General features: G+C 32.6%; 1 protein-coding gene across 3 annotated transcripts in view; it reads left to right on the forward strand.

Moving 5' to 3' along the window:
• Positions 1-11,736, forward strand: part of GRB14 (growth factor receptor bound protein 14) — a 157,560-nt gene extending 145,824 nt beyond the window's left edge. For all 3 annotated transcript variants that reach the window (XM_031960566.1, XM_031960567.1, XM_012544761.2), the window contains 5 exons: positions 4,633-4,749; positions 4,849-4,918; positions 5,059-5,146; positions 9,431-9,524; positions 11,242-11,736. In XM_031960566.1, coding sequence (XP_031816426.1) covers positions 4,633-4,749; positions 4,849-4,918; positions 5,059-5,146; positions 9,431-9,524; positions 11,242-11,388 — 516 coding nt within the window. In that variant the 3' untranslated portion in view covers positions 11,389-11,736. The remainder of the gene's footprint in view (positions 1-4,632; positions 4,750-4,848; positions 4,919-5,058; positions 5,147-9,430; positions 9,525-11,241) is intronic.
• The last annotated feature ends 237 nt before the right edge of the window (positions 11,737-11,973 follow it).

The raw sequence follows: 11,973 nt of genomic DNA on the forward strand, positions 1-11,973 counted from the left end.
TATTTTTAAAATCAGCTCTAGTAGTAAAGGTGCAGAACCTTTCCTTCATCAGTGCAGATCATATTAATTTTATCAGGGAATTTGTTTGATTTTGAAGGTTTTATGTTTGAAATTAGTTATTAGTTTGGACCTGGAAAGTATAAGATTTGACATTTTTTCAGCTCCTGCTCATGACCTTACACTACAATTTAATTAAAAACCCATGAATGCAAACCTTTTAAAATGTAGATTACCTTCCCAGAAAAAAAAAACAAAACAAAAACAAAAACAAACAAATGAATGGTACTATAAGAACAATATATGAACTATAGGACCCTGTCTCCCTGATTCATCATAATTGCCACCAGGACTTATTAGTATGTGCATTATAGTGTAGGGTTCTTTAAAATGTGTTGTGATACAAATACCTATTTCTGTTCTTCAAGATCTGTCTTTAATTTCTTATGTATTAATTCAAGAAACACATTCCTGTACTTTAAATATATAGCATATTATCTTAGAGGTACCTTGTAATGATAAATATATTTAGAATTTAGATTTCTATGCTAGTGTTACAAGTAGGTTAACTTGTATTTTTGAAACCTGCATTTGCACTTAAATTTAAAATATTCTTTTCATGGCTGTGCCCAAGGAAAGAACATTTACCCTACGTGTAATGTAGCAGATGAAATGCTCAGTTCTAGGAATGAGGCATGAAATAATGTTGATTAGAAAGCTTGATAGACTATATAGGAAAAGAGCTCCAAAGCATTAGTGATGTTTAAGTTACAGAAGAGTAAATTTCCATCATTGTATTGTTCTGCCTGTAAACCACATACTATGAACTACTACATATCTTGTTGAATTTTCTAAAAGTGACTACTTTAAGATGAGCATTTTGCAAATAACTTGATCACTTATCGTTGTATTTGAATTTATGCACAGTGAAAAATAGATTTGTGGGTTTAAAGTCTATTTTTTAAAAAATCTTGTATTCTGTGTAGAATGTAGAGAATCATGTTGGCCAGACTTCATTGGTGAACTTGGGCATGGGTCTAGGTGACCATCATATAGAATGGAAAACTATTAATGAATTAATCTGTTTCTTTGGGAAGAAATACATCAGTAAGACTTCATCTTTACTGGAAAGTATTAGTTATTGCAGACTTAATCCTAAAAGATTTTGTGTGTGTGTGTATGTGTGTGTGTAAATCCAGTGTCTTTCTTTGGCAGCTACACATTTCTTTCAAAGAACCAAAGAATTGCTGTTCAATCTATGTAATAGCAGCTTGATTTTTTTTTTTAGTGGGAAAATGTTTAATTTTTAGAAAATATACTACTAACCATCTGTCTTCATCACTCATGTACCAACAGTAACTGTATGCAGTTATGATATTATCACTCTTTTTATTTGGAGGTAGTAAAACTGTTGTCCATTCTCTGGGTTTATTTAATTTTATTTATTTATATTATATATTTATTTATTTTTATATTTATATTATATATATATATTTATATTAAGAGTGATTTGAGATTAGTCCTTCTGGATCAGGTCCTTTCATCAGTGCCTGATCATCACTTGACACTACAATATATTTATATAAATAATGATTGGAGATTCCTTAAAATGCAGATTATCTTCCAGTAAAAATCTTGAATGGAAATGTGAGAGCATTATATGCATTTATAGGGCCCTGCCCCCTTGAATCATTATATATGCAGCAAAGGTATTTATTTGTGCATACACTATTGGTTTTGAGAAGTATAAGGACATTTGTGAAGGCCTGATTTTAGTTTTAACATTGCTGTCCTCCACTATTTAAAAACTGTGCCTAAGAATAACTTTTTACATTAAAGTACAGTTTTCGATTCCTTTTGCTCACAGAATCCCAGTGGTGTATTTAACTGTGCTCTTTTCATTCCTTCTCAAAGCACTCTTTAGGGATTTTTCAATAACAAAAATATCAACAAGACTAGTAATAATAGTTCTAGTTTTATAACTATATATAATATAATAAAAATGTATATAAATTATATAACTCTTTAAAGTTTGCAAGGTACTTATAAATATCTGATTTGTATCCTTTCAGCAACCCTGGGAGGCAAGTACAATAATAATATTTATGTGTGTGTGAGATACATACACACATATACATATATACTGACATAAACATTCTCTCTATATATTATCTATAAATTATTATCATACACAATATTATAATCCCCATTTTGTAGATAAGAACAATGAGGCACAGAAACTTTAACTAACTTGCTCAGAGTCACACAGCTTGTAAGTGACTGAAGCAGACTTAGAATTTATTTTTTTCTGGCTTCAGGCTTTTCACTTCATCCATTGTATCACCTACCTGTCAAATGAGACATACCAATAGCTTATAAAACACATGTGAAAGTATCAGTTGAGGAATGAACATTGAAAATCTCTATTTCTTGCTATGAATTGAACTGCTGACCCCAGCCAGCTGTATCACAATGAGGGTAAAAGTAGGAATAGATGATAATGAATATTTTTGTCCTTTACTGGTCCTAGAAAAGACAAGGAAAATCCAATTCTTATTGATAGTGGCGTATTCCAGTACAAAAATCTTATCTTGATGGCTTAGGATATTAACTGGATGGGTCCTGGTGAGGCAACAGAGCCTTCAGAAACATTCAGACTTCTTTGCAGGGAGCACTTTGCTCAAATGCTAGAAAAAAGGAGATTTGTAACTCAGCTTTACAGACTCTAATAAATGTTGCTTTCCTCTGTGGTAGAATGAACAAACTGAAAGCAGCTGTTTAAGTCAGATCATCCCTCACATTTCCATGTTAAATAGAGGTAGATTCTTCACACTTTATTTCCATTACATCAAGGGAAATAGATACTTTCTGTATTCCTGCATTTGTTTTTCCCCACTTATGTCAAGTAATTAGGGAGTATAGGATTTTGTTTTTTTCCTTGCTGACTTGTGTACTCCAGGAAAGAAAAAAAAAGGAAACACCTGGTTGTGTTTATTTTTCCTTCCTAACAGTATTTCTATGTTATCAGGAACTTTAGATTACATAGCCCATCTTGGTATGTGAAGATAGAGATATTCTAAGGATAAAGCTATCATTATGATGGAGGCTAGATACTCAGTTCAGACCTACGTGTTTGAGGCAGGTGGAGGCGTTTCATTAATGTCAGCAAAGCAGAAGTACATCTGGCTGGTCGGTAGCCGTGCCCATAAGATCACGAGGTGAAAAGGGCAAGCTAAGGTGTGACAGCAAATAGAGATTACAGAGACAGCATCTGTCTGGAAAGAGCAGCTGTCAGTTATAACATAAAGAAGTCTCTAACAAATGGAAGATTGCATGCAGGATCTCTAGAAATAAGAGATGGACCATAAAAAGATGAGTACTCCAGGGTGATTTGAAGAGAACATCACAATATGGTAATATTCTCTGAAGTATAATGTGGCACAAAGTAAGTCCTGAGTTTTTTTTTTTTTTTTTTGGTGGAGAGTGTTTTCATTTAAGCACATACTTGACTGTGATCTGTTACATGAAACAAGGACTGACTGGATCCAAGAAGACAGATCTAAAAAGTCCTTGCTGAGCCATGGGGTCCCCCAGTTGCAGGTAGGAAATTAATTTACCATTAGATCTTCATTTTTATTTTTGCCCCTTCTTATTACCTGATGAGAAATAACTGTATGCCCTTTTGGTGAGTTATCATTATTTGGGGGGTGGTGCAGGGAAAGGTGTGTTCACAATGTTGTAGTCCAAATTGAGATTCTGTGGGTTTTATTTTTGTGTGTGAGTTGTTATTTTCTTTCTTTTCTTTTTCTTTTTCTTTTCTTTTCTTTTTTTTTTTTTTACAGTTGCTAGTCTAAAGACAACTAATTCAATGTTTGTTGTTGGTGAGGCAAATCTCATCTACTACTACTACCAAAAATTAAATTAGGGCTTCTGTTCATAGTTATAGAGAAAGTTGTTGAGTTAGATCAAGATGGCATATATAATCATTTTAGTTTTTGATGGTAACATTTCTCTCATCCTTTTGTTTAAGTATCAAGAAATTTGTTCTTTAGAGCTCTTATTTACATTTATTTGTTCTACCTTACAAAGTGCAAATTGTGTTTTAGAAAGTTACAATATAATTTTTCTATTAGTTGAACATTTTAAATTATGCTGTGACTTTCTAAATCACAGATTTCACTTTGTGAGACAGAACAAATAAAGCTCTAAAAGGATGAGAGAAATGTTGTCTCATGCCAGCAGGAATTATAAAGATTATTGAAGGCCACTGAAATGACTATTCCCTTCTGAGTTATTTTTTTTTCAAGCCTAAATGGGAATGTGAGCAGATAATATTGCTTCACTTGACAGATGGATTCTCTCTGTACTGTATGTTTTTAATCTTTGTAGTCTATCAGCTTAATCTTATTGTACTAACAACTCAAAATAATCAAAACAAATATATATTTTTTTCTGTTTTAGGACTTTCATAATTAAAAACAACAACAGGTGTTTTAACTTCTTAATTTCCTGGAAGGTTTTTGGTTTGTTCATCAGCCCCCATTGCTCAATGGATCATCATGTTCTAGAACAAATACCTATATTGAAAAACAACATACTAAAATATTTTAAAATTTGAGTGATTTTTCTTTTTAGAGAAGTATTTCAGAGAATTCCCTTGTTGCAATGGACTTCTCAGGCCATAAAAGCAGAGTTATAGAAAATCCCACTGAGGCCCTTTCAGTTGCTGTTGAAGAAGGATTAGCATGGAGGGTATACATATTTTTTCCCCCCAAAGATTTATTTTTTTATAATTTTGCTTTTTTCTCCATTCAAAATTTTGAAAAGTGTTTTTTCCTCTCCCATGTTCAGAAAAAAGGATGTTTACGACTGAATACACATGGTAGTCCCACTGCTTCTCATAGTTCCTCAACAAACTTAGGTATGTTTGTTTATGCTACTGGAAATAGACTTTCTATGTAAATGTGTAGCTGAACTTGAGATAGATATGGTAAAAGTTTCACTTGATTCTGTATAATTTGAAGAGAGAAATCTTTAAATCTATTCGTGTAACTTCTTCAGCTATTCATAGGGCCCAACCATGGTTTCATCACAGAATTTCCAGAGATGAAGCTCAGCGGTTGATCATTCAACAAGGACTTGTAGATGGGTAAGTATGGGCATCTAACAGCTACTTTTATTAGGAGGTGCAGAAACTAGAGCTCATCCCTGGATTGAATGTGTTTATTGTTTGTTCCTCCCACAGTCTATAACTGTTATTGTCACAAGGAACACAACAGATGAAGGCAAAAACAAATGAGGAATATTCTCCTTAGTTAGTTCCTTGGCCATCAGTTACATTTCCCACTCTGTGCAAATTTGAGAAAGTTTATTGTTGGTCATAGATGTTAATTTTAAAAAAGCAGAGCTTGCTTTTTATGTGCCAGTTAACTTGGCATTGATGGCAGAAGAAATAAAGGACAACAAACATGTTTTAATTTAAGCTTAATTAATTTGCTTTGTTAGTATGTACATACTATTAATTGCATTTTTCAGATAGCTGAAAAAGGAACGAATGTCCCCTATCCCAGACCCTGCCTAGAGAGGGAATGGGAAGAGGAAGAACTTGTCTGAACAATTTAAATGCTGAATTTTTTCCTATTTTTAATACAGCTTTTCTGATTATTTAATTTTCTCCAACTCATTTATATTAATAAATAGCAGAGATTATGAAGTGTGATTGGGGGCCAGTGTTGCAGTTATAGTCCTATAATTTTCTTTGGTGCTTTGATGAGCTAAATAAACTCAAGCAAAGAAAGTTATAAAATATAATATGTGGATAATAGTCACCAGCCCTTTTTTCTGTAATCAAACTTTAAAAGAAGTCTTATGGTCTAAGCTACCATAAGATACTTTGTGGACAATGTTTGCCTTAGTATGATGTAATTTCTTTATAGGGTTTTATACATAGAACTTATTCTGTTATGATGATGTTGTAATATCTGAATTCCCATAATGCCTATTATTTTCTTATCCATTTCTTTTACCTTAAGTTTAATACTTTAATAAAGGTAGCCAAACAATTGAAGATTTGAAATTTACTAGGTTTACCAGCCAAAACTGTGGACTGGTAATGTGTTTGCTATTGAATCAATAAAGCAAGCATTTATTGAAGTACCTATTATGGGCCTGGCACTGTTGAGGCCTTTGGAGTACAAGTATAAAGAATGAAATAATTCCAATTTGCAAGTACCATGTATTCTAATAATGGAGTTAAATACATATAAAAGCACATATTTTTGCAAATATATGTACATATACAACAAATATATATTTTCCACACACACACACACAGATACACATATATTTATATGATATATGTGTGTCTGTATACAGAAAAATAGAGAGAGAGAGAAAAAGTGGGGGAGAAGGAGAGGAGAAAAAGAAGTAAAAGTTTCATTCAGAAGATGATTCTTGATCACTTTCTTAAAGATGAAGAGAGACTATGGAGTGGATACATTCTAGGTAGTACATTTTAGGAAAGGTATGGGGGTACCCAGCAGAGGCATGGAGATGAGAGATTGAATGTTGTATTTAAAGAACTTGGAGAACTCCAATTGGGCTGGATGCCCATTAAAGCTGGAAATATAGGTTTGTTGGTCCAGTTTGTGTAGATCTTGAAACATTAAATGGAAGAATTTATATATTTGATCTTATAAACAAAATGAAGATAAAGGAATTGGTTGTATAAGGATAACAAATAGTTATATCACTGTTTAAGGAAATTAGTTTCATAGCCTTGTGTAAGATGGACTGAAATGGGAAAAATTTAAGTCAGAGACCAGTTAGGAGGTTGTTATAATAATCTAGGCCAGTGGTTCTCAAACTTTTGTTCTCAGTATCTTCATGTTGTTAAAAAACTATCTAGGATTTGTTCAAAGAGTTTTTGTTCACATGGGTTATATTTATAGCTATTTACTATATTAGAAATAAAAAATAATTTTGAATTTGTAGACCCTCTGAAAGGGTTTCAGAGACCCCAACAATTCTTTGGACTACGCTTTGTGGACCACTGATCTAGACAAAGGATAGTGAGAGCTGAATTAAAGTGGCAGCTATGCTCATAGAGAATTGGAAATGAGAGGTGTTGTGAAGATAGAAACAATAAGATTTGGCAACTGATTGGATATTCTAGGTGAGAAAGAGGAGTTGAGGATCATGCTGAAGTTATAAACTTGAGAGTCTGGTATGACGGTGATGCTTTTGGCATAAAGTGAATTGGAAGAGAGGAAATTTAGGGAGCAAGATAACAAGTTGATCTTTGTACATGTTGAGTATAAGATTTATCCAGAATATTCAGTTTGAAAGGTTCAATATATGATTGGTGATGCAGCATTGAAATTTATATGTCTGGAAGACATCTGCAGTGATAGTTCAATCCACAGATGCTGATAAAGTTACTGAGAGAGAGAAGAGGGCTTAGAGAAGAATCCTGTAGAACACTCATTTCCAGTTGACAGTTCAAAAGGAAAAGTTTACAAACAATAGCCAGAAAGTAAATTTTTTAAAAAACTTAAATTTTGAAATATAGATTCCAAGAATAAGATTTTCATAATAGCAGTTTTGCAACTTAATGAAGTTTTCAATGGATTGATTGACAGTTGGAAAAAAGTAGCTGAATTCTGTATTAGATATTGGGGATAGAAAAATATGACACTACTGGTCTCCTGATCTCAAATTGTTTAAATCGGGTGAAAGAATTCTATTTTTCTTAAAAGATTATTTCAGAAATTTTCATTAATTCTACTTCATGCTTTTAGTTATTGTAAATGAGGCCATATTGTAGCTTGAATATATGTAATAAAAACATTTTTATGTTCATCTTAGCCAAGTAATGTTGGTGATTTAATATTAAAGATAATTTGATTTCAAGAGGAGATTTTTATGGAGAATTGACAGTGCCAGCTGGGTAAATAAAGTTTTTATGCTAGGAACAAGCATTTCTTTGAAAATAGAAAAGTGGTTAAGATTTGCAAATCATAGTTGATCACCAAGTGTTTATTGGGAACCTACTGTATGCCAATCAACTTCACAGGATTGTCATGAGGAAATTGCTTTGTTAACTTCATAGCACAAAGATGTGAGGGATGACATGTAATTTATTAAATATTAGTTATATTTGAAAGACTACCTGAGTTACAACCTAATGGAAGCAGTGAGCATAAAGGACTTTAGAAAAGGGCTTTTGGGAAGGGCTTTTATCTAATTTTTCATTTGCCTTCAGTTTTATGTCATTTTGATATTACAAGAACATATGAAGAACATATGTTTGTTTAACTTTGTTCTGTATCAATTTGGAAAGAATTGGTCCACTAGGTGGTGGTAGTGTTCTACTGAGGAGAGCAAAAAGATTTACAACTTGATTTACCAATAAAATTCACTTTTGTCCTATCTGCCAATGATGTAATGTCTGGAATTTCACACTAACATAAATGAAATGGGACTATCACTGGACAGGCAGTGCAACTCAAATCTAAAGGCCTTTCTAACTAAACACCAGAGAAAGTAGCATAGAATTTGCCAACGTGGTTTGTTGAAAACAGGCTGTTTGCCAGCAATTAATACAAAACTGGTTTTGTGCTGTCTTGCCAGTAAATAAGGATCCATGTCTGGCAGCATTTTCTCTTGGGCCATTAGGCCATGTCTTGTTTTCTAGCTTGATATATCAGAAGATTTTTTTGCCTCATCTTTCAAGGGTAAAGTGAGTTTTGTTTTGTTTTACAGATCTTTTTTTTCCTATTGTCTTTACCATCCTTGTGTTTTTTCCCCATTTTATTAAATTTTCTGCTTTTATCTAAACAAAAAAGTCATTTCATCTGTTTCTTTCCTATTAGTCTCATTTTATAATATGCAACATTAGCAACCAAACTAAAAAACGAAAGGAAGGGATTTCAAATAACATACCAAAGTTTTGAAAAAGTAGTTAAGACCTCTTTCCAGATGAGAATTTCTTCTTTCTCAGGGCCTAAAGTGACTTGTGAAGTAAAATAATAGGATGCTGATGTAATTTCTTCTACTTAATAGAGTATTCACACTTAGGTGTCAATACTGTTTCCCTATATGAAAACCACATGTTGCCAATTGTTGATACTTACAAAACATTTTATTTTTTGGGGGGGGGAAAGCTATAGGAAATGAAAGGCTGAGTGTGTTAAAAATGACATACTTTAACTTAGATGACAGTTTTAGTTCAGATTTTCTGAGAAAAATTGCACAAAATTTCTTGACCTTGCTGAGTTGATTTCATACTATTGAAATACACATGAAAAGTATATATGAATGGGCTTACTTCATTCAGACAGAACTGGCACATTTATGTCTGTGTTTGGCTTTTTATTTCTTTAAAATCTATGCATTCCTCAGAAACAAAATGAATTGCCTTCTTTCTTCTTAGAGTTTTCTTGGTACGGGACAGCCAAAGCAACCCCAAAACCTTTGTTCTTTCATTGAGCCATGGACAAAAGATAAAGCATTTTCAAATTATACCAGTAAGTAATTTATCTTTGCATTCTTATACTGGAAATTATTTTGATGAGTACACTTTTGGGAAACTTAAATTCTTTTATTAAATGATATTTGGAAGCTTTTGTTTTGACTGGAGCTATGCTTGGCACAAGTATCTTTTAGGTTTGAATTAATATAAGGAATAGAGAAAATGTTTGAAAAATTGAATTTCCTTCAGTTGTATAAAATTGAGTTAGCAATGTTGTATCTCCTGCCACCTGTTGTTAAAAAAACCCCTTAAAGAAATCTTGTTCTGAATTTTATTTAGTTCTTTCTCTGCAAAACCATGATGTTACAGCTTCTTTCTTCTTGTTTCTCCTAAATACCCTGTTTTATGATCTTGAAAGGAAATATTGGGGAAGTATTGACACACATTTTCTGGGCTCAAATCAATTTCTAAACTACTTTTTATCATTCTCTTTTCTTTTAATTAGGTTCAGATAGAAGTAATTCTGAAACAAGTTGCTATCCTGATATTTATTACTTCTTAATAACCAATGTTCCATAGACTTACACAGGTAGATTAAAAAAACACTTGATTTTTATAGTTAAATAATGGAATTGAGATATAAAATAATCCCCTTATGGGCTTACTCAAAGAACCTTTGGTACAAATGTGGGAAAAAAAAGAGAATATTAGGAATGACTTATTACTTCAAAATGTTCTCATATGATTTTCAGCTCCTCAGTATAGAAACTTTGAATGCCTTTCAAACTATGTACTTTGTATAGTATGAACAAAATGTTTATTTAAAATTATTTTTTCATGAATCAGTGTTCTACCCAGAAAATTGTGGGAAATGGTTCAGTCTAATGATGACCTAGTTCTATTACAATTTTTTGGTTGAGTTTTCCACAATATTTGTATTTCTAATATGGGGACTTGTCCCATATCATTTCATGGAAGATCATATACATAATAAATAAGGCATATTTCTAGCTATCAGGTCATGTTATTCTAAGTATTTGGCAGATACTAAATGTACAGACAGAGGGTATGGTGCAGCCTGTATTGTTTCTTTGTATTTATCATTGTTATAATTTCTTTCCATCATTTTGTTTTGAGGTGGTGATTCACATAGAAAAAATTAACGTCCTGTTCTTTTGTCTTTAATATTCTATGAACTATTACACCAATGCATGAAATAATGACCTACTAATTAATAAGAGAGCTTATTTTTTTTTCCCTTCATCTTTGAGGGCAGGGCGCTGTCCATTGGTAGAAGTGAAGTTACTTTAGGGAAGGAATTAGAAATGTCCTCCACTTCAATAAAGGATATTAAAACTTCCAGGAAAATGGTTTCTTCATTCACTAAGTGTTGTTATAGCTTGATGCTTGCATTACTCTTATATTCTCCTGTCTTCAGAATGATCTGGAGCTTATAATTTGTGCTCTCCTACTTTCTCAACTATATGATCAATGTTTTCTAGCAAAGGTCAACTCATTAATGCCAAAAAATTTAATGCAAAATGATATTTCAGGATTGGGATAGAGCTATATTGTGTACTAGAAATTCTTGAGTATGTCAAAGATGTTAATAACAGGAAGTGAATTCTTCCTCAGTCTTACTTTCAAAATTGTCTTGTTTCTGTTGGACTATAAAACTCTTAGAGGGAAAGATATAATATTCTATAGGCTGTTGTTGGTCTAAGTCATTTGCATTTTTGCCACCATTAAACAGTTTATCATTCTCTTTGCAGCTAGAAGATGATGGTAAAATGTTTCATACCCTGGATGATGGTCACACAAGATTTACTGATCTCATACAATTAGTGGAGTTCTACCAACTCAATAAGGGTGTACTTCCTTGCAAGTTAAAACATTATTGTTCTCGGATTGCTCTTTAACCAAAATAGAAATGTTACCCCACAAAGAGTGGAAAGAAAAGAATTTCAGAATGATTTCTTAAAGTCTGTGTGTTGTGAAAAAGCTGCCATTGTTGAGAAGAATAGACATTTTATCAATAAACTACAAAGAATAATCTGCGAATCATAAATTAGAGGCAAGTTCAATTTGCATTGAATTCAGTATTTTAAAATTGTAGTCTAAATTAAACATGAAAAACTTATTTTTGTGTGTTCTGGTATAGTGTTATTGTTCTGTAATCCTTCAAACAGGAATCTTTTAAACACTTTTGGGGTTATTTGTTGCTGCTCTCTTACATATGAACATAATAAAAGAAATTCCTTGGGCTCAAAGTGAAATGTTTGTAGACTCAGTTCTTTACTTTGTGTCTTTTTTTTTTTATATTTCACAGTGTATGGTATGACCAGGCATAGTGGTGCATGCTCATAATCAGTCCCTGCTTCTGAGGAGGCTGAGGCTGGCAGCTCTCTTGAGTACCAGTGTTCTGAACTGCATTGGACTAAGTCAACTAGCTGCCTATACTGAGTCTCGCACCTGTTTAGTGAATCCTAGTGGGAAGGGGAGGA

The sequence above is a fragment of the Sarcophilus harrisii genome, chromosome 3 (assembly GCF_902635505.1).
Source record: "Sarcophilus harrisii chromosome 3, mSarHar1.11, whole genome shotgun sequence".
Classification (NCBI taxonomy): domain Eukaryota; kingdom Metazoa; phylum Chordata; class Mammalia; order Dasyuromorphia; family Dasyuridae; genus Sarcophilus; species Sarcophilus harrisii.